Source organism: Equus przewalskii, chromosome 8 (assembly GCF_037783145.1).
Source record: "Equus przewalskii isolate Varuska chromosome 8, EquPr2, whole genome shotgun sequence".
NCBI classification, from domain to species: Eukaryota; Metazoa; Chordata; class Mammalia; order Perissodactyla; family Equidae; genus Equus; species Equus przewalskii.
This window is the reverse complement of record NC_091838.1, coordinates 18329597-18352933: the sequence shown is the minus strand read 5'-3', so window position 1 is coordinate 18352933 and position 23337 is coordinate 18329597. Positions and strand designations below refer to the sequence as shown.

At 37.5% G+C, this 23337-nt stretch overlaps 1 protein-coding gene and 1 long non-coding RNA gene across 12 annotated transcripts in view; one reads left to right on the top strand and one right to left on the bottom strand.

Annotated features, from left to right (window-relative positions):
• Nucleotides 1-42: 42 nt before the first annotated feature.
• LOC139085217 (uncharacterized) lies at nucleotides 43-21467 on the top strand. Its single transcript, XR_011543369.1, has 3 exons — nucleotides 43-319; nucleotides 16907-17013; nucleotides 20529-21467. It is a non-coding gene; the product is annotated as an uncharacterized lncRNA (long non-coding RNA).
• The window catches only part of PPP1R42 (protein phosphatase 1 regulatory subunit 42), a 44246-nt gene continuing 22124 nt past the window's right edge, over nucleotides 1216-23337 (bottom strand). For 5 of the 11 annotated variants that reach the window (XM_070631529.1, XM_070631533.1, XM_070631527.1 and 2 more), the window contains 3 exons: nucleotides 17972-18089; nucleotides 13906-14107; nucleotides 1216-1335 (listed from right to left, as the gene is read on the bottom strand). In XM_070631529.1, the coding sequence (XP_070487630.1) occupies nucleotides 13953-14107; nucleotides 17972-18089 (273 nt within the window). In that variant the 3' untranslated portion in view covers nucleotides 1216-1335; nucleotides 13906-13952. The remainder of the gene's footprint in view (nucleotides 1336-13905; nucleotides 14108-17971; nucleotides 18090-23337) is intronic. The other 6 variants (XM_070631531.1, XM_070631534.1, XM_008526685.2 and 3 more) reach the window with 3 other exon arrangements.

Here is a 23337-nt window from a genome sequence, read left to right as displayed (position 1 = left end):
CCCGCCCCCGCCCTAGTCCAGTTTACCCCGGCGCGGGACTCCGAGCGCAGTACGTCGAGCGCCCGCGGGGCTGCCGGCCGCGGCGGCCCGGAGCTGGGGTTCTGGCTCTGGGACCCCCCCCCCCAGCTTGGCCTCCCGAGTTACCTCACTTTGCTGCCGCCGTGCCGCCTCGGGCGCAGTCTGAGCTCGGTCGCCTTCATGGCAGCAGCTTGCGCCCGAGCTGAGGCGGGAACGCTGCCGTCTTGTTGAGCGTGACTTAATTTTTGTGAGGAACTGCGGAGTGTGCCGCGTCGAAGCGCTGCCCTTTTACTACCGCCAGGTAAATGTTTCCTGCTGTCCTCAGCGCTGAAAGCAGCTGCCCCTCCGCCCCGGGACTCCGGGACGAGCTGGCCTGCACCCCTTGGCTGCTCGCACCGTCTGTGCTCCTTTCGGAGGTGCCCCAAACCAGAGTGAACGGCCCTGGGACGGCGGGCGCCTCTCCCCGGCCGGGGACCCTGCCTGCCGCCTCCGCTGCCCCGCGGGGCCCCCGCTTTGTTTCATTATTTGGCTCCGTCGCCTGCGGTGGTTTGCGCTGGTGGGCCCCGGGCCGCCCCCGCCGCCGCCGGCAGAGGGCGAGTCCGGGTGCGCGCGCGAGCTTCCAGCGACGGAACCGGCTTAGCCTGGACGCAAGGCCCGCGATTCGAAGAGCGGGACGTTTTAAAATCTTCTTTGGGGTCAAGACTATATCAAATTTAGAATGTCGTTGATGAAACTGCTCTTGTGTATGCGACATAATTTCGTAGTTTACAGTAGATTTTTGAACTGGACCTACCAAGTAGCACATAGTAATGGTGGCCCTGTGTTTAAATGTCGTTCCACACCGTAGGTGTGTTAGTGAATCACAGTAATCCTCAGGCTTTCGTCTCCCTTCCCCTTCAGTAACTAAGTAGATTTACACTTGAGAAAGGAGCGCACCAAAATGCCATTGGTTCCAAAAAGGATTGCTTTCTTTTGGTGAACGAGAAAGCACATCTTCATCTTTATTTTCCCAGTAAGTTGTATGTAATGAGGATAAAGCGAGTGGAAATCAGTGTTTCAGATTCCATAAAGAAGCAAATCAAACAAGAACTTAAAAGTTTTTCTTATACGTGTCATGAGATAGCATAAAGCTAAAACCACACAAAAGATGGTGTTGCCTAGTACTATAAAGCTAAAAAATCAGACGTTTCACATCACTTAAGACTGAATTTACTCGTTTATTACAAATTTTCTTTTACTTTTGGGTTATGGAGGCGGGGAGGTTCACGTAGGTCATTTTTTGTCAACAAGCTTTCAGATTCCTTCAGAGAGAGAGTCCTGTATTAATAGAGGGAAAAAAAGCAGTAAGTTATTTCAAAAATGAAAGTTATCCAAAACAGGTAGCAAACATATAGAATCTAGGACACAATAAACAGTAGTAAAGGCTAATGATTAGTCACCAAACTGTGTGAATCTTCCCAGGTTTTAAAGGAAGCAGAAACATAAAGGTTTTCCCCCTGGGATAGGGAAGAATGTGGAAAATCCGTGAGTTGAGAGAGGTGTGGAAATAAGAATATCGAAGAGAAGGTGGGCCAGGACTAGAACGAGGCAAATTAGGTGCCTAAGGCGCCTTAAATTTTGCACCCGTGGCGTCTCACGCGCCTCACTGTAGCCTCGCCCTCTAGAGTCTGCTGTTGCTGGGGGAGGCGGGGTGGAGGTAGGGAAGCCACAGAGGCTCTTCCCTGCTAACGGGGGCCGGCCGGTGGCCAGCTGTGGTGCCCAGCAGTCAGGTTGGAAAGAAGGGACTGATGTAACAAGACCCACCACCGCCAGCCACCCCCTTGTCCTATCTGCTGCCTCTCCAAGCAGCCTCTCTGAATCCTCTGATGAATCTAGAGTAGTCCCAGTTCCTGCAAGAAACCAGTATTTGCAGTTAAATTCAAAATAGAAGAAGAAAATCTTAAGATTTTCATAATCACATAAATTATTACCTTATTTAACCCTTTATATGTGCTAAGTGCTTTATGGAAAAGCAGTGTTTCTTCTTCAGTCTTTACAAAAACCTTTTGAGCATTTTACATTTGTGAAAATAAAGATTAGAGGGATTAAGTAACTTGTCCCACGTCACACAGCTACTAAGTGGCAGAGACAGGATTCAAGCCAGGCAGATTCAGCCTAACACTTGTGCTCTTTACCATACTATTCTACGTAATATTTGTAGAGTTCCTCATAATTTGCAAAACATTTTTTGTATCTATTATCTTAATAAAGAGCTTACTTTAACTTAACTCCCTATTAACAATCCAAATAGTATTTTCATAATGTATCAGTCTTTGGAGTTCTTTTCTAGTCTTCCAGAAAGTATATGGCTTTAGAGTACTGTAGATTTTATTTTACTGAGTGCGGTGCAGGTCTTAAAATTATACTTGTCTTTTTTCTAAATATGTCAAATAATTTTTCATCTTAACTCATCTTTATTATGGAAAATGACCACACATATCAGTGAAGAAAATATTTGTTTTATATATATATATATAAAAGTAGGTTTTATATAATTGGTAGGTTTTTTTCACCTTTCACCTGTTTCTTTCATTGTTTAAATTAAGGTATAATTTACATAGTTAAATTCACTTTTTTGAGTATACAGTTCGGCAAGTTTTGATAAACATATTCAGTCAGGTAACCACTACCACAATAAAGATATGCAACATTTCATCACCTCCCAAAATTCCCTTGTGCTGACCTTTTGTAGTCAACCTCTAGTCCTTGGCAACTACTGATGTTTTCTGTCTCTATAGTTTTGCCTTTGCCAGAATACCATAGAATCATCCAGTGTGCAGCCTTTAAGTCTGGCTTCTTGTGTTTAGCATAATTCTTATGGGATCCATTCATGTTTCGTGTATCACTAGTTCATTCCTTTTTATTGGTGAGTAGTATTCCATTGTATGGATGTAGTACACTTTGTTAATCCATTCCCCAGTTGAGACACCTTTGGGGCTTCCAGTTTTTGGTGATTGTGAATAAAGCACTGTAAATATTTGGGTACAGATTTTTGTGTGAGTATAGGTTTTCGTTTCTTGGGAAGATTCCTAGGACTGGGACTGCTAGAAGTGGTAAGAATATGTTTAACTTTATAAAATTAGGTCAGACTATTTTCCAAAGCGGCTGTACTATTTTTGCATTCCCACCAGTAGTGCATAAGAGTTCCAATTACTCCATATCCTTGCTAGCATTACCAGATTTTTTCTTTCTATCCATTTTAATAGATATTTTTTTAAGAAAAAGAAATTGTTCCAATGTTTTAAAATCAGGTGATTTCACAATCTAGATATCTCACTTGCCAGCTAGTCTGATTTCTCTAGTTCAGCATGTCTGCCTGGCTACACTGTTTTGGAGCTGCATAGCTGTAGTTGCTTTTAGTTGGACATGTGCTCTCCACTTCACCTCAATCACATTTTCACTTGCTTCCCTCACTTACTTTAGCTATGCCTGAAGGGGTTTTTGAGACCTCCTTGGAGAAGAGTTGAGAGCTTGACTTTGGAGTCAATGACCTGATTCAAGTCCCAGCTCTGTCTTATGGCAACCGCGTGACTTTGGGCCACTCTGACTGGGCCTCTCCAATGCTCATTTTCCTCATCCATAAAATGGATCTGATAGTGTTCTTATCTCAAAGGGTTCTACTGTTTTTTAAAAATTTGTTTGGTTGGGGTTGGCCTCATGACCTACTGGTTAAGTTTGGTCTGCTCTGCTTCAGAGGCCTGGGTTTGGTTCTGGGGTGCAGACCTACACTACGTGTTGGCAACCCACAGACAAAACAGAGGAAGACTGGCACAGATGTTAGCTCAGGGTGAATCTTCCTCAAGCAAACAACAAAAAGGGGAAGACTGGCAACAGATTTAGCTCAGGGCAAATCTTCCTCAGCAAAAAAAAGCTGAAAAAAATTTGGGTAATGAAGATTCAACTTTCAAAGTAGACTTTTTTCTCGTGAGGAAGATTAGCCCTGAGCTAAAGTCTGTGCCAGTCTTCCTCCACTTTATATGTGGGTCACTGCCACAGCATGGCTGACAAGTGGTGTAGGTTTGCACCTGGGATCCGAACCCATGAACCCAGGCTGCCGAAGCAGAGTGTGCCGAACTTAACCACTACACCACAGGGCCAGCCCCAAAAGTAGACATTTTAAAATGGAAAATACCTAATATAATTCTTTTAAATTAGATCTTACATAACTCTTGTTCACAGAGTAAGCCATTAATAGTTGAGACTAGAGGTCACAAAAGCTAGCTTAGACTGTTCTAAAAACATGTTATGTTGCTTACAACTATTACTTGGTTTTGAAGGGAGGGTATCCTAATTTCACAAGGGTTCTTTGGGAACTGCAAATAAAAATGTTAGTATTATACCTACATTACTGATACATATAAGTTTATTTTGCATATAAAATTAATTAGAGGTTAGGTTTAACAAAGCAAAATTAAAGGCATTTAGAGCTATGCAAATGAGTTAATATAAGATCATCCCAGAGTTTTGTGTTTGTTTTTGTTTTGAGGAAGATTAGCTCTGAGCTAACATCTGCTGCCAATCCTCCTCTTTTTTGCTGAGGAAGATTGGCTGTGAGCTAACATCTGCGCCCATCTTCCTCTACTTTATATGTGGGACGCCTGCCACAGCATGGCTTTGATAAGCGGTGCGTAGGTCTGTGCTCAGGATCCGAACCAGCAAACCCTGTACCACCAAAGTGGAACACGCTAACTTAACTGCTACGCCACCAGGCCAACCTCCATCCCTGACTTTTGTGACTAAAAGTGTTATCTAAGTTTTAAAAATTCTTCTTGAAGCACATAGGAAATCTGTTGTTGTTACAACTGTTCAAACATAACCTTAACAGTGGTGACAGCAAGTTATTTTTACTGTTATTAACTTTCACTTTTTATCTCAAAGAAATCTAATGCTTCCATATTCTAACTAAAGATAGTAGGTATTTTATAAATAAATAACATACAGTGAACATTTCCTGTGAATTTTAGGTTCCAGAGATTCATATTCCTCAATTATCTGAAACTAAGGGCATTCTAACCCAGCTAGAAGTTATTTTGACATTAACAAAAGAGATGGATTGATTCTATTGACAGTGCTTACGCTTGAAAGATAGTTAAATAATCAAGTAACAATTTCCTTTTTTCATTGTACAGTGTTGTACAGTATTCTCTGTGGATCTTATTTACAATATATAAATGCATTTAATGTCTTTTAAAATTACTAAAGCTCAAGCACCTCCTAGCATGTTTGAAAAGAGAGGAAACATCTGTCAGAAGTATTTACTGTGACAAACACAGAAAGAAGCAATAGTGTGTACATTTTCCTGTTTAATACCATATTGTTTTTAATTGAACAGTGAAGGCATTTGTTCAGAATCAGCCTTTAAATAAAAAATAGTTTCAAACTAATCTTTAATTAAAGTGTACATTGATAGTATCAGGTTCAGTTTGAGGGTCAAAAACAACGTCAATGAGTCTGACTTTTTCCTCCCTGTAGGGAAGGGCAGGCTTGTGTAAATATACATGAGTACAGACTGCATGCTTTTATAAAGGAGGTGGAAAATGTTCCCCTGTCATTGGACAGATGTTGCTTCACTGTGTTCCACATAGGATACAGGCACAGCTCCCAACGTGCAGAACCTTAAAGGAGTGTGGGGCACATACTTTTAGCATTTTAGAAGAAGCCCTCTAAGCTCCTTTCCACCTCTGAGCAGGTTCCCCACCTCGCATATTAAATGTAGACTACAGGGGACTGGTCTGCTGATGCCAGCTCATTCTTCCCCTTGAAGTAAGGGAAGGAGTTGCTTTAATCAGACATTTAGAAACCAAGAATCTGTTCTTTGTGTTTGGGCTGGATATTTTGTTTTTAATTCTTTACTGACTTTCTAGCTTTATTCTCATTATCTCTTAGCTTTATGCTAAATTAGTAAAATGTTAGAAGTGGGCACACCCTAAAAATCTACATCAAGAGCTTAATGAAATTCCATAATATATGTGGTCATCTTTTATTAAAGAGAGGTGGAACTGATATCCCCATTTAAGAAGACAAATCTTTTGCAATACCAAGGTGATATTTTGGCATGCCCTCTGTGAAAATGTTACCTGAGGAAATAAAAAACATTTAAAACAAAATATTTATGTAATTTTTCACATTATAAAACTGAAGACTCAAGATTGAACATAATCAACTTCACTGACAGTGGCAAAAGCAGGACATTCTGTATATTCTTCTCACAGGAACCCCTCTATTCTGCTGGCTTCTTTTGAGGTAGCCTGTCTTTGCAGTATGTAGTAATTAAAAATGTATTTAACTTTGTATTTAGTGTGCGTAGTTAGGAAAATGAGGATAGAGTGATTATTTTTTGTTGTTTCTTCAGTGCTGTCCTAGTGATTAGAGCTTTGCTTGGTGCTGTAGAATATGTGGTATGTGTCTCAGCTCACAACTGATCTTAGCGTATGTGGCAATGTATAGAATTTACCAATATTGTTTTCTGAGGCTGTATCCATTTTTATTGTTTTATTTTCTACCTTGATGATATACTATCAAGACCTTTCAAAATGCTTGGCAAAGAAACAAAACTCAAGAACACTGTTGTGGAATTGACACCAGTTGTGTAAATTTTTAAGAAACTATCGGGGTGCTGTGGACAAACTGGCTAAGGTTTTGATGGTAATGACAATAGGCTTAAAATAAAAATTATAAAGTAAAGCAAACTCTCACACAGCTTCTGTTTTTTATGTGTGAATGGAAAGGAGGCAAGACTGAAACTAGGACTCCCTACATAGCCTTTCTCCTTTCTCCAAACGAAACATTTTCCAGACTCTCAGGACCCTCTCTCCCTTAAGCCTCCATCCTGGCAACCCTAAGCCACTCTTTACGGAATGGGTGGCACAGTGCAGCAGTGTTGTTCATGGGTCTCCTTCTGGTGAGCTCCATTAAGGAATCCTAAGTCACCATCCCTTGATTGGATCCTGCAAAGAGGGCCTCATGACAAACCCACCTTCAGCAGGCAGTTCTGGAAAAAGGAAATCTATTCCAAAGTGTGTTCACTGGCTCTGATTACTTTCTCAATGAAATATGCTATTGCCCTTCTTTATATTGTAATGACTACTATGATATGATTGGAAAGATCAATATAGCAATCATTGTATTGATTATAAATGAAAAAAAGTTTAATGTATAATTTATTGGATGTGTTAGGGTCTGGTTATAATGCCCAGAGCGCTTATCACACTATATAGTAATTATATTTGACTCTCCAACTAGTTTGTTGCAAGGTCTTTGAGATCAGGACTATCTCATTTGAGTTTTTATGTTCATATTGTCCAGCATATATCAGGTGCCTATTAGTTTCATGAATAAATGAAGTTATTTTCTAGTATGATTTATCTTTACATTGAAGCAATATCATCTTTTAAAACCAAAAAATCAATTTTCTTCTCATCAGGAGACTGATGATTTAGCTGATTCATATGGAGCTAAATTATGAGTCTATTCAAAGTTTAGAATAGTGATTCTTTTTTTTTCTGCTGAGGAACATCTGCTCTGAGCTAAATCTGTGCCAGTCTTCCTCTATTTCGTTTGTGGGTTGCCACCACAGCATGGCCGTCAACAAGTGGTATAGGTCTTTGCCTGGGAACTGAACCCAGGCTGCTGAAGTGGGGCACACCGAACTTTACCACTAGGCCATGGGGCCAGCCCATAGAATAGTGATTCTTAAACTATTTTTTGATCATAAACCCTTTTGAGATGCTAATGAAACTTCTAATGTTTCCTTCAGGGATGCCAGATTAAGAACCTTTCGTTTAGAGAAGTGGTGAAAGTAGCCTACCTCTGTAGTGTTCTGGGCTTCTCCTCCTTTCTGCCCCTAGATGCCCTTGTTATAGTCATCCACTCACTAGTGGACCACCTGTCATCAACAGGGCCTCAGGCTCCTTTGATATGATCCTTGCTCATTTAGATATCTTTACTTGCTCTTCTGGAATTTCCTGAGTCACCTGCCCTATGTCAGTGGGTGTATCTAGTTTATGACTCCCAGCTCTTCTGGAATCAACTCTTTCACCACAACTTTATGACTTTTTGGGCAGACCAACAATCAGCTTTTTTTTCGGGGCGGGGGGGGTGCACTGGGCCAAGAAGAAGTGAGAACAGAGAACTAAGAAACAGCTAGAGGGCCTCTCTTCCTCTGCTGTTGACAGTGAGGGTGTCCCATCCTCTAAAAAAGATAAATTTCATAAATATTTGAAAGAACCTATCCCATCTCATCAGTAATTTTAGGGTTATCTTCTTGGGAGCTTTCTGGAGATGGATTTCCATTTGCAAGATATCTCTGTATAGCAGAGAAAAAGACTGGTTTTGTCATATTTGTCTGTGGGTAATAAACAGGAACTATGTGATGCATTGTTTCAAAGTTACCTGTAGCATGCAAAGAATTAAAAGCATTCTGCTTTGAAGTGAAATAACTAAATTGTAAACATGGCAGATAACAGAATTGGACTATCTAAAATTATATTTTATGAAATAGAATTAAGTAATGTTAAATAGAGCCACAGTAAAACCAATAAAAATTAATATTCCAAGATAAAATTGCACAGACTTTCATATATAAAAACCTACACAGGAAAGTTTACGGTCAACTCTCAGAGTCAAATGGGTACACCAATATTAATATAAATGTTAACTGCCCTTGAATTTTGCTCTTCTGAGTTTATTTTTTCAGAGTGTTTAAGCTTTAGGGAGTAGATTAGTCAGGTATAGTTTTTGGAATATGTTCATACCTTTATTTCAGCACTTAACATTTCATGTTATTTCCCTGTTTACAGATCCTCCTCCCTTTCCAGCAGTGGGGACTGCCTTATTCACCTCTGATTCCCAATGCTTAGCATAGTCCTGGGCACGTTCAAGGTGCTCAATAAATGTTTCCATTGAAGCACTACAAAAATAAATGCTAAAAGATATGAATATGTTTTGGATTTTGTTAAAGTGTTTGATTTTTTTCAGTTTTGAATTATATAGTTATGTGCCTATATTTAGGACAAGATGTTTTTGTTTTGTTTTTGGTGAGGCGGATTGTCCCTGAGCTAACATATCTGTGCCAGTCTTTCTCTATTTTGTATGTCGGATGCTGCAAGAGCATGGCTTGATGAGCGATGTGTATCCATGCCCAGGATCCAAACCAGCGAACCCCAGGCCACCGGAGCAGGATGCGTGAACTTAACCACTATGCCACCAGACTGGCCCCAGGACAAGATTTTTTGTTATAAGATTCTTGAAGTCTGAAGTTGTAATCCCTGTAATCTTACCATAATCCCCAATAAGAGGTCCAAATTTACAGGGCTATCGGAAATATGTGAAAAGTTAGGAAATACAAAAATTACTATCTTCCTAAGAATTGCTGTTCACTTAACAATGTATTTGGTTGTACAGAGGTATCTTTAAAAGGTTCCTGTTACCTCTTCTAAAAACCTGGAAGATGTATTGTAGATTTAAAAAATACATTATATATTTTCTGGACTTTAATTCGTGCTTTCCATTTCTCTTGAGCAGTAATAACAGAGTCTTTGCATAAAGACCATAGTGTATGTTATTGGCCACATGCCTAAGGATAGAGTTATTGCATGTTATATATGTGTATTCCAGGGATGTCACTCGTTTTAAGCCTGAGAGACTCAGAACTGTGCCATTTGTTTGGATGGGGATGGCAAATGTGCAGGAGAGGGAGAAGGGTGTCTACAAGTAGCCAAGGGAGAACAACTAAGTACTCCTGAGAAACACTCAGATAATTTTCTAATTGACATTAGAATCTATTTTTCAATACAGTAAATCATGTTTATTTGAATACTTTTAAATTTTCAAAGTTCTTTCATAATATATTGTCCAATTTTTCTCCCTAATTCTTTTTTATTTATAAAAATTGTTTTCATATCACATATTTATACATGTGCAGATTTTCCTAAATTCCCACCAAACCAAAGTGACTTTCTAAGTAGAGAAGACATTATTGTCCTTATAGCCAAGCACAATTCAGCCAGTCATCGCTAGAGTGGTCACTAGAAGCCAAAGTGTTTCATGAAGTTAGATAACTTTGATTAATCACTGTGCTGCCTGCTATTGTTGTGACCTTAGACAAGTTATTTCACCTTTCTAAAACTCAGCTTTCTCATCTGCAAAATGGATATAATAATTATCTGCCCCACAGATTGTAATGATTAAATGCAATAACATGTATAAATATCTGAAATGTTTGGTACAGTAAATATTAGCTCTCTTCTTTCCTTGTCTCTTCTTCTTTCCCTTCTAGACTGGAGTGCTTTCCATTTTAAATTGTTAATGCTTATCATAATGGTAACTACAACAAGGTATGAAATGATGCTTCCATACTATAACATTCTATATGACTTTTAAAAAATATTGTGGTAAGAACACTTAACACGATATCTACCCTGTTAACAAATTTCTGACTGTTCAATAGACTGTGGTTGCCTATAGGTACAACTTTGTAGAGCAGATCTCTAGAGCTTATTCATCTTGCTTGACTGAAACTTTATGCTTGTTGATTAGTAACTTCCCATTTCCTCCTTCCCCCAGCCCCTTCAACCATCATTCCACTCTGATTCTATGAATTTGACTATTTTAGATACCTCGTATAAGTGGAATCATGCAGTATTTGTCTTTCTTTGACTACCTTATTTCATTTAGCATAATGCTTCAAAGTTCATCCATGTTGTCACCTATTGAAGAATTTCATTCTTTCTTTAAGGCTGAATATTATTCTACTGTGTGTATTTACTACATTTTCTTTATCCATTCATCTGTCAGTGGACATTTAGGTTGTTTCTACTTCTTGGCTATTGTGACTAGTACTGCATCAACATAGGAGTCTCTATCTTTGAGATCCTGATTTCAGTTCTTTTGATAAATACCCAGAAGTGGGATTGCTGGATCATATGGTAGTTCTATTTTTAATTTTTTGAGGCACTGCCATATTGTTTTTCCATAGTGGCAGCACCATTTTGCATTCCCACCAACAGTGCGTGAGGGTTCCAATTTCTCCACTTCCTCATCAACACTTCTTGTCTTTTGTTCTTTTGGTAATAGCCATCTTGACCAGTATGATGGGATATCTCATTGTGGTTTTGATTTGCATTTCCCTGATGATTAGGGTGTTGAGCGTTTTTTCAACCTGTTGGCCATCTGTATATCTTCTTTGGAGATATGTCTAAGTCTCTAGCCAATGTTTTAATCCAGTTATTAGGATTTTTTACTATTGAGTTGTTACTATTTTGGAGCTTAACCCCTTATCAGATATATGGTTTGCAGATATTTTCTCCCATTCTGTAGGTTGTCTTTTCACTTTGTTGATTGTTTCCTTTGCTGTGCAGAAGCTTTTTAGTTTGATGTAGACCCACTTGTTTACTTTTGTTTTTTTGCCTGTGCTTTTGATGACATATCCATGAAATCATTGCCAAAACCAATGTTATGAAGCTTTTCGCCTATGTTTTCTTCTAGGAGTTTTGGGTCTTATGTTCAAGCCTTCAATCCATTTTGAGTTGATTTTTGTGTATGTTGTAAGATAAGGGTCCAATCTGATTCTTTTGCACGTGGAATCCAGTTTTCCCAAGAACATTTGTTAAAGAGACAATCCTTTCTCCATTGTGTATTCTTGGCACCTTGTTGAAGATCAGTTAGTACCATTTATGTGTGGATTTATTTTTGACCTCTCTATTCTGTTCCATTAGTCTGTATGTCTATCTTATGCCAGTACCATATATATATATATATATTTTTTTTTTTTGAGGAAGATTGGCCCTGAGCTAACATCTGTTGCCAATCTTCCTTTTTTTGTCCCTCCCCAAAGCCAAAGTACATAGTTGTCTACCCTAGTTGTGAGTCCTTCTAGTTCCTCTATGTGGGATGCCACCACAGCATGGCTTGATGAGTGGTGCTGTGTCCCTGCCCAGGATCTGAACCAGCAAACCTCGTGCCATGGAAGTGGAGCTCACAAACTTAACCACTACGCCCGCCCCAGGGCCGGCTCTGGTACTGTGTTGTTTGTTTGCCATAGCTTTGTAATATGCTTTGAAATCAGGAAGTGTGATGCCTCCCTCCAGCTTTGTTCTTTCTTCTCAAAGTTGATTTGGCTATTTATGGTGTTTTGTAGTTCCATATGAATTTTAGAGTTGTTTTTTCTATTTCTGTGAAAAATGCCATTGGGATTTTGAAAGGGATTACATTGAATCTGTAGGTCACTTTGGGTATTATGGAAATTTTACCAATATTAATTCTTCAAATCCATGAACACATGATGTCTTTCCATTCGTTGGTGTTTTAATTTCTTTCATCACTGTTTTGTAGTTTTCAATATAAAATTCTTTTACCTCCTTAGTTAAGTTTATTCCTAGATATTTTAATCTTTTTGGTGCTATTGTAAATGCGATTGTTTTCCTAATTTCCTTTTCAGATAGTTTGTTGTTAGTTATCTGTATGGCTTTACAGATTGTTTTTGTTAATTAGTTGGAATCACACTAGATTATAAAGAGATTAATAAGGATTTTATTGAGAAAATAAAATAGTGTAATTTTTAAAAATTGTAAACTTTAAGGCAATTATAATTATTATTTTGTTGAATTTCACTGGAAAAATTAAAAATTAATTGGTCTAATTGTCCCTGAATTAAGAAGAATTTCTGAAATCTATTAAGACAAAGGAAACTACCTTATGTTTAGAATAGGCTCAATTTTTGGGTGAGGGCTGGTGTTGAATTCTATGAGTACTTCAGTATTAACAAGGTACTTTGGCATCTTTGATGTAATACTGAAAATATGTAAAATATTGGAATTTTTACCCTGGGTTTAGTTCTACCCTTTGCAGCCAGCCAGGGATAAACACAGGAGGAGAAATGCCTTCTGTCCATTTTACAGGTTTCAGGTGTTGAGAAATTCACCTTGCCAACACAGTATCACTCATGGGTATACTGTCAGCTCACAAAGTCCCGTTCTTCAAAATGATTTTCCACAGTTCGTATTCAGTGGATACGATATGGCAGAATCCTCAGAACTCCATGCCTTTCCACCTCTGCTCCTCCTCACCCCAACCTGCTTGTCCTAGAGTGACAGAGCTCCTAGGATAGGCTATCCAAGCATAAAGCCTTACCATACTGCTCCAGTTTCCCTTTCGCTGTTCCCCTGGCTTAACCTCTTTCTATGCCCCCATCTTCTGTTAGCTGTGGAACAAAACCATTAGCATTCAAACACTCTCATGGAATGGAGGAAGGGGCTCATTCCAATGTTGGAGACTATAGAATCTGTGAAGAGTCAGTTTTAGGATGCTCCCCAATATGATAAAGATAATTGTTCTACATTACATTTAGCTACATTTAGTTGCATTAGTTAGGCAAGGGAGGTTGGCATGTCCTTTGTAGCACAACCTTAGGCATATTATAATCAACACATTCAGGTATTGTGGTGTGTACATAAGAAGGGACAGACCACAGAGTATAGGCCACAGATGTGGTTGTGATACATTTTAATTTTCTATCATGATGAAAAATATGATTTTCGTACTGTTGCTAAACAATATACTAGTGACTTAGGTTGCACAGTTTACATAGCTGATAGTTGTTTCACTATTCACATAACGAATATCATGCACTTTTGCCAGATATAAAATTACATATTTTCCCCCACTCTCCTGGCTCTATGTTTACATCACTGACACAGTCATACTCAGTATGAACCAAAACAGCTTTTGTTGACAGTGGCTACCATTTTCATATATAAACATTGCAGGTAATATTTACTAGGAATTATGTTTATCTTTATGCACAACTAAGTAAATTTTAAAAAATCTAAACAAAAACCCCTTATTTCTTGCCTTTTTTTGTTGAGTAGAATATTGCCTCTGCTGGTAGAAGTGGTCAGCTAATGAATAACAGCCTGCTTACTTGTGTATGAGTTACTTGCCTCCTCGTTTTTACTGTTCCTTTTCTTGCTGATTTTCCTGGCATCTTTGGATGCTTTCCAATTCATTAGGAATTGTCTTTCCATATTTTTAATTTCTTTTCCATCAAGAAATTCTAGAGAAAAACATATGTTAAAAAATACTATATGTAAATATAAATATATAGGTAAAATATATATACTTCTGATTTAGGGCAGATGAATTTAAGTTACATCATAGGTTAAAATAAATTTCTTCTTAAAATACCTTATTACACAACCTCTTTTTTTTTTTTTTGGTGAGGAAGATTAGTCTTGAGCTAACATCTGTGCCAGTCTTTCTCTATTTTCTATGTGGGTTGCTACCACGGCATGGCTGACAAGTAGTGTAGGCCCATGCCCAGTATCCGAACCTGGGCCACCGAAGCAGTGTGTGCCAAACTTAACCACTATGCCACAGGGTCGGCCCCATAACTTCTGTATTTTTGTTGAGCTTTTATTTATTTTTAATTACTTTTTTCTGACTTCAAAAAGAATATGTTTTTATTATGAACGACTGGAACATAATGGAAAAAACATAAAAAGACTCCGTAATTATTATCCATACCTCTCCTTCCCATCACTGTCAAAGATAATCATTGTAAACAATTTGATGTATGGTCCCTTTAGGGCCATATATAAATTATATTGTTATTTTTAAAAACAAAATTTTGTCATACTCAACAAAAATTAAATATTATCTATTTATTTAAATAATATTATGATTATTCTTAGGAAAAAGCAAAATATATTTTATGTTAAAGTGAATAAGAAGTTTTATATATGTAACTTGATATTTTAAAAGCACTTACAACATAAATAATGCTTATTATATCCTAGGACATAAAATAATAGGAACAACCCACATAGCTAGCCTCTCGGTTCTGTGAAGTGAGCTTTAAGCTATCTTTACATTTTGTTCCTTTAAAAAAGTTTTGAAAATTGAGCTTCCTAAATTACGCAAATAACTTTTTGTATGTTGTAAGATATATGGAAAATCAAAAAAAAATTGGAAAAAAAACCACTTAACATTGCCTGTATTTCACAACCAGAAGTAGTCATTGAAAACCATTGATAACACTTTAGTATATTTCTTAGCTTGTTTTGTTTTCTGTGTATGTATGTGTGAATATTTATGTATATTATATAAAATTGGAATTCTCTATTTATAGAGTATTCTGCATCCTACTTTTTAATATTTTATTGTGAGCATTTTACCATGTCTTTCTTTAAATACAACTTTTTATGGCTGATATGGATAAACTATAAAATATTGAACTACTCCCTTATTATATGATATTTTATATTAACTTTTTAAGCATATGAATACTGGTGGCCTTCATTTAATAAAAAGACTATCTTTTCTAACAAAGTTTGCTGTATAGTAGTTTTTAAAATTAAATATATATTTTCTCTCATCATCCATATAATGTCTTCCTCTGGATCCCAGAATGTAGAAAGGATGTAGTAAAACTTTTTAGATCATATTCTTACAGGGAAAATGATAATATCCTGATAAAATATTAATTGTACTACTGAAAGTATAACATTGCCACTTAAATATGATCCATATTACTGTTATACCCAAAGTAAAAAATAAAGTGATGAGACTGGAAATACAAACTAGAACCATAAACTGTAGAAGTAAAATTGTGTCCATATCTTGTCTCATATACTTATTTTAACTGAGTAATAGCACTCTCCAAATTGTATTTTAAGAAATTGGCTACATGTCTTATCATCAAACATCTTAGTACTTATAACTTTACAGTAAAGGTTATTCTCTTATGCTCAGTTTTCCCAACCACTTATATTTGTTGATATCTTTCCAGATCTGTTTTATTAATAATTGTATAATTTCTTAATATATTTTTGGATATGATATGTGTAAATCAATCATATTTTAAAACATCTGTCGTAAAGATAACAAATGAAAAAATCCAAGTCTCTTACCATAATCCCTTTTTCCTTAGGTTTATGTCCCAAACAGAGCTGAGAAATGACTAGGAGACTATGCCTCAGTAAACCTGATTCCATCTTGTTTTTAGATCTTATTTGAGGTTGTTAGGTTATAGAAGTGGTTCAGGAGGGGAAGCCAGGTAAGGGATACAAGATCAGAGACCTATGAGAGTTGTTTTAATGAATTGCTGTCAACACAAAATTTGCTTCCACTCATGCTCAGTAAACCAAATGTGTGGATTTTCGTTCTATTTGGTGACTTCATTCTATTGGTTACAAGACATAGAATGGCTTCCCATAGTCCTTCTTACTGGGACAACAGTAAACCTGGCCCTCAGTTACCTCTGTGTTTTTTGGTTTTGCATTTAGGAAGAAGGAAATGAGAATAAGCTAAGCTAAAATCAAAGAGAATTTGTTATATGTATGCATATTTTCTTTTTTTCTTTTCTTTTTTTTTTTTTGAGGAAGATTAGCCCTGAGTTAAGTACTGCCAGTCCTCCTCTTTTTGCTGAGGAAGCCTGGCCCTGAGCTAACATCGTGCCCATCTTCCTCTACTTTATATGTGGGACGCCTACTACAGCATGGCATGCCAAGCAGCGCCATGTCCGTACCTGGGATCCGAACCAGTGAACCCTGGGCCGCCAAGAAGCAGAACATGTGAACTTCACCGCTGCACCACCGGGCCGGCCCCTGTATGCATATTTTCTATATGCATGGACAGAAAAAGACTGAAAGGACGTATGCTAAGGTGTTAACAGCAGATTTATGGTGGGGTTATGAATGATATTTATTTTATTTTCTATATTTTCTGCATTCTCTATAAGAAGTATGTGTTAATTTTATAATCATAAAATATGTTATAGAAAAGATTTTTTAAAAACTTTGAATAAATCCTCTTTATTTGGAAATCAGTATACTTATTTCCACGTCTTTTACAGTGTTACCTACAGTACTCTATCATGAGAAATGTTTCCAGAAATGGTTCCGTGAACATCAGAAGGTTCTTAATCGTCAAACATTAATTGTATTTACTTTGCTTCCTAAGGTAAGTAGACGAATACATTTGTGTGTGGTGGGCAGAGAGGTGAGGAGATGGAGTTGGGGCGGGTGCATAGCAGAATGATCTGTAGAGCTTTTTAAAAATATACATGACTGTTCTCCCTGTGTATTCTCTGTTCCCTACCCTTGGCTGGTGGGGTAAAATCGGGGCAGGGTGTGACCCTCACATGAGTATTTTGAAAAATCACCTTGAATTTTTCTGGTATGCCCTCTGTCCACCCCTCTCTCCTCGAAGAGAACCACTGCACTAGCATTATGATTAATCAAGGTTTACTAGAGTTATGAGCTTTGAAATGGTTTTTATACCTAAGTACAGCATGTCACAGAAGTTCTGATACAGTAAATTCTCTCACAAATCTCCTTTGTGAGAGGGCAGTGCCTGTCTCTGATGCTGTGTACCTTGGTCTCTATTGAAGTGCTTTGCTCCATTTCCCCCAGCTTAGTGCATATTCAGGAATGTTATTATTTGTAAGGTCTCAGAAAGGGACTCCCCATCCTGCTCTCCTTTCAAATTAAAGGGACTCCTATATGTTCTTAGGGTACCATTAGTGTCAAGCAATGAAAACCTTGATCAATTTTATCTACAGAACCAAGAGGTAAAGAGTCTCTCGGGATCTTCAGAGGATTTGTGCCAGTGAAAGTTTGGCAAAAGGTCACCAAATTCTATGTGTTTATGACTAACCATTTTTGTTGGTAACAGCTACATTTTCTTTTTAGAGAATTATCTGATGCCTTAATTAATTATTTTTGCACAGCAAATTTTTTCATGCTTTATTTCTGTTTTAACTTTTGCTCTTATTCAAAAATATCCAATTTGAAGTTGACCATTTTCATAGATCCAGATGTCATATTTATATGTCTGAAGGCTTGCTAATAAATTAACTAAAAAGTTAACCAAGTCTCTTTCTCTAAGAAAATTATATTAAAATAATGTAAATGTGTACCCAGTGATTTGGACACCAATATCAGTCTGTCTCTGTATTTTGGTCTGAGACAAACAGGATTTCCATTTAGATCCATTTTCCACAGCTTTATCAACTTGTTCAGTAAAAACTCCAGATCCTATAATTAGAGAAGAAAAAGCATAAGTATTTCATAATTATCAATATTTCTTTCATGTCATTTAACTGTTTTTAAAGGTAATTACTGCTTTTCATGGAGTTCTAGCTCAGTGCCAGGTACTTAGAAAGTGTACAATAAATAATTTTTGGATAAAATAGTCTATACTGGTAATAGACGGAGTTAAAGAGGCAAAAAGTGAGGTCCTGAGTTGGGGGCCACAGAACAGTTCTTTGTCACACTTCCTTAAATGGAGCCAACCTGCAGCTCAGAAAACACTTTTACCCCTCTGGCTGCTTCATGCTGCAGACGATGCCCTATTTTTAGTGAACTTTATGGAAGTTTACAGATTAAGGCAATTAAGGAGTAGTAAGTAATCAGTCCATTGGCATTGCAAGAAATATATAGTTGCTTTTTATTTTATAAAGAAGGCATATTCATTTTAGAAATCTGTGAAAAAAATCAAAGGGGAAAATAGAAGGAGAAAAAAAATCACTTGCATGCTTATCACCCAAAGATCACATTTTTAAATATGTTAATATATATCCTCCTTGTCTTCTTTTTTGAGCATAAGGATTTCTTTTTTAGTTGTCATTCGTACTGTGGGTACAATTTTGTTTTATGTATACCATAAACATTTGCATGTTTTTATAGCTTACAAGAAAATCAGCTAATTGATATTTCAAGGAATATTTAAGTTATTCCATGGTCTACAATACAAATGAATGTGAGAAAAACATAGTAATGGCGTTTAAGAACCAGCTGTCTCAGTTTTCCATCTTCATCTCCTCTTTCTCCCTATTTGGGTTTCTTTTTCCATCCGGTGTCACTATCTTTTTCTCTAATGCCTGTCTTTCTGTCATTCCTTTCCTTGCTTTTTCCCCCTCCTCATTTTTAAAATATGTATATTTTATTTCTGCTATTTAATGGAAGTGAAATATACTTTGAGTATTTATTATATATGTCTCCAAAGTTCTGTTTTTTATTTTAAAAATTAGATAAATTTAATCTGTAAAGAATTACTCAAAACAAGTAATGCAAAAACTCTTTTTCTACTCTGTAGCCTTCAATTGATTTTTAAGAATTCAATGGCTATAGGTAAGAAAGAAAGAACGGATGAGGCTGGCCCCGTGGTGTAGTGGTTAAGTTTGTGTGCTCTGCTTCGGCAGCTGGGGATTCATGGGTTCAGACCTGGGCGCAGACCTGCATACTGCTCATCAAGCCATGCTGTGGCGGTATCCTACAAATAAAATAGAGGAAGATTGGCAGCAGATGTTAGCTCAGGGCCAATCTTCCTCACCAAAAAAAAATTTTAAAAAACCCAAAGGAAAAATACCTTCAGTAGGGCAAAAGCATTCTTTTAAAGCAGATGTTTTGCTGCTAATAGTAATAAATGCTGATAACTAATTCTGTGGAGAGCTTTCTGGTTTGCAGAGCACTGCCATGTATGTGACCTTGTACATATCTAGGGGGATTGCTATTCTTTAGAATATGGGGGTGAGGATTACAAAATTAACAAAAATTCCAGAGGAGAGCAGCAGGCAAATTCCTATATTTCTTACATTTGTTTTCCTCAAGCCAAGACCAAAATTATCATAGGGTATAAGGGAAAATTAGGAAATAAGTTATAGATTAAATCATACATGTTCTTAATTGCAAAGCTGAAATCACTTGACAGTGCATTGCCTGATACTTTTATTCCCTGTATCATTTCCTCATCTTCAAAGCTTGATGCCTACCTTTCAGTCTTGTATATCTATTTAACCTATTTGTACTTTCTATCTTATTCTTTCCTCAATCCATGTTTACTGTTGCTTAGATAGTTCATTTTTCCATTTTTAGAAAATTTGTTTATAGTAAGACTGCATTTATTGCTTAGATTTCAGAAAATCATCTTTTTTACCATGAAGCTTTGACAGCAATTCCCTTCTACATATTAAAAGTCCCCACAAAACTCTGTCATATCATGGTGGTAACAAATTTGGAATATCCAGAAATTGCCTGCATCTACCTGAAGATATGCTTTCTTTGGGGAATAATTATGAGGACAGCTGGGTGTCCAGGACCTCCTGCAGAGCACCTGGAGGTCCCTTATCTTCCTGACACCAACATCTTCCTCCATAAAGTGGTAAAAGTATTTCCAGTTCTGGAAATAATATGCTAGACTCTGAGGTATCCAAATAAACAATTTTATGTGTAAAATATAAGGAATTGTTTAAAAAATATACAGGCAATTCTGAACTTCCTGGCATTGCTGCTTACTGTTTGACCTTAGGCAAGTCTGTGTTCTCGTTTATAAAGTGAGGATAACTAGGATTAGTTGCAGTGGCATATGAAGTGCCTGGAACAAAGCAGGTAAGTAATAAATGTGTTAATTTTCTGCTTCTTTGCCTGCCCTGCCACCCCTCAGCTAATTCCCTTTCTCTTAATTTTGATCAACAGAGAACAAAAATTGTTGTAAGGAAGAATAAGCTTCTGACCCACTGACAAGTAGTTGACTGCTTCGAAGAAAGCTCTCTTCAAAACTTGTAACTTCATCCTTCAGTCCTAGGCCCTGGATTATGCCCTCTCCACAGCATTTGTTCAACAGCGCTTGATGTAGCCACAATCATCTTATTTTATGTGAGTGTTTCACTGTGTTTCTCTTAGCCTAAAAAACCTCTAAGGAAGGGATTGTGCACTTCATTTTTGTACAGTGTTGAATATGATGCCCATCATCCAAAAGTTAAAGGAGAATAACAATAACTTTAAATTTATATAGAGTCCTGTAGAGTTTTGTTAATTGTTCTTCACTTGATAAATGACCCTCGACATACTCCCTCCAGTGGATGTTTACTTAAGACTAAACTAATCCTGTGCTGAAATATGATTACCCTTTGGATATGCTCTGGTTGTTCATTGCCTTCCTGTCTTTAATAAAATGCTTTCACTTTCCTGCCCTTCAATAAGTTACTAAAGGGAGCAGACACTTTTCTGGACAGTCTCTGTTTGATAAATGATCATGTCATGCTCTCACTTAGAGGAGTGCTGAAAAATACTGAAGAGCCAATTCTATTTCCCATGCAGGGGTGGTGCCTAAGCTCCTTTATGGGCCCCTGCAGCACTGGCTATGCTGTCTTTACAATTAATGGCTACTGATGAACCTGTATTTGACCATCGTGCTCCAATCTTTATCGGAAACGTCTGGCCCAACTGTCTTAGCTAAATCTAAAGACAGCCATTTGTCATCCCCCTGACTGCCTGTCATCATCTGCCTGGGAAAATCTATAATTTTTGGCTTGTTCCTGACTAAACTGTGGAGTGAATAAATTTATCTTTGGGCCACTCTGCTTGTCAGGATCAATATTGAGCAGAGGTTGAATAAATTAGAAACTGGAAAAACATGACAGCCCATAGTGGTTTGTTCGTTTGTGTCTTATAAATCAAATATTTAGTTTATATAAGAGGCAAGCATGTCAGATTTTTCATTTCCACCATTTATTCTGAAGATGCTTTACTTCATGATAAATGGTGATCAGAAAACCAATGAAGTAAATCACTAATATATCTGACTGTCAGATGAACTTTTTAGATCATTTTATTGATTTAGCAAACTTTGCAGACATAAAAACTATAAGCAAAGATTTAATTTTTTTTTGTTCTTTCACTTTTTCATACAGTTTGTAACCAAGATATTTATTTGATCAATAGTGTCAGCATGCTATATAATGTTGGCACTAGTGAAGTTCATGGCTCATCAAGCTACTTGCAGAAATGCACAAGTTTTATTGTAAATGGTCATTAAAGTATTTAATATTTATTAAATATCCCTGCATTGATGCATACCTATTTAAAGGAGTTACAGGAAAAAATGCAAAGAAATGTTAACCAAAAGTAAATATCATTTAAACTAGAGCCTTGTGAGTTAAAGAAAGGAATTTTTAAACTATGGAGTATTGTTTGGCCTGAAACCTCTCTCTTCCTCCTCAATGGTTGACTTTGCCACCAATATTATTCTGGAGAACTGGGTCATCCATCCAGAGTTTTCTCAGTTATCTGTCTTTGGTCTTACACTTCCTCCTTCTCATTTTTTTTTTTTTTTTAAAGATTTTATTTTTTCCTTTTTTTCCCCAAAGCCCCCCGGTACATAGTTGTGTATTCTTCGTTGTGGGTTCTTCTAGTTGTGGCATGTGGGACGCTGCCTCAGCGTGGTTTGATGAGCAGTGCCATGTCCGCGCCCAGGATTCGAGGAAGAATCCTACCACTTTTCCAAAATTAATCAATTCTCTCGGTCCCATGCCCTCTCCACAGCCCTCCTTCTCTTGGGATCTTCTTTCTCTTGTATTTACATTTCCAATCTCTCCCTCTCCTCTGGCTTTTATCCTGTCTCTTACCTACCATTGCTACACTTCTTGAAACACTCCAGACCAGTGCTTCTCAAATTTTTATCTGCTTAAGAATCACCAAGAGCTCTTGTTTAATTGCACGTTCTGATTTGTTAGGTTAGCTGAGATTTTGCATTTCTGATGCTGATGCTGCTGGTCCTAGGACCACATGTGGAGTTATAAGGGTCTAGGCTACTACCTCTGCTTCCTCAACCACCTGGCACTCCTGCAGCCTGGTGCTTCTGAACAGGCACTGCTAACCTTGTTACTGAGTGGTACATTGCCAATCTCAGTCTCAAATCTTTACCTTACTGACCACTCCCTTTATGGCTTTGTGATTCCACATTCTTACAGCCTCCCTGGATCCTGTATGAATCTCTGACCCCACAAGTAACAAACCTCTGACCGTAGAAATCCTCAATGTATAAACAGGCTGTTTTCTAAAAGTTGCTTTTGAGAATGGAGAACACACCTCATAAAAACACCTCAGTGCTACACCTGGTAGACTGTAGCCTGAGTCAGCTCATAAAAATAACCCACTTAATTGAGGAAAAGCCTGAAGAATATCTGTGCAGCGACAATGCTGTAAAATCTCCCTATGAAGCATCACCATGTTTCCCGAGCACTAGAGCTCCCTCTGGGGAACTGGAGCAGGTGTCCCTGTGGCAGACGGTCAGGGGTCAGTTCACTTGCTTCCTTTTCTATAATCAACATTTATTCCTTTCAGACAGTGTTTGGTTTCCTTCTCTGGACCACAGCAGGATGTAAAATCATGGCTAGAAAAACTTCTTTCTCCTGTAACCCACCACCTTCTCCATTTATATTCAGACTCTTTTCAGAAAAAGAATGGTCACATTGATGAAAATACTAAAACGTCTGTTACACCA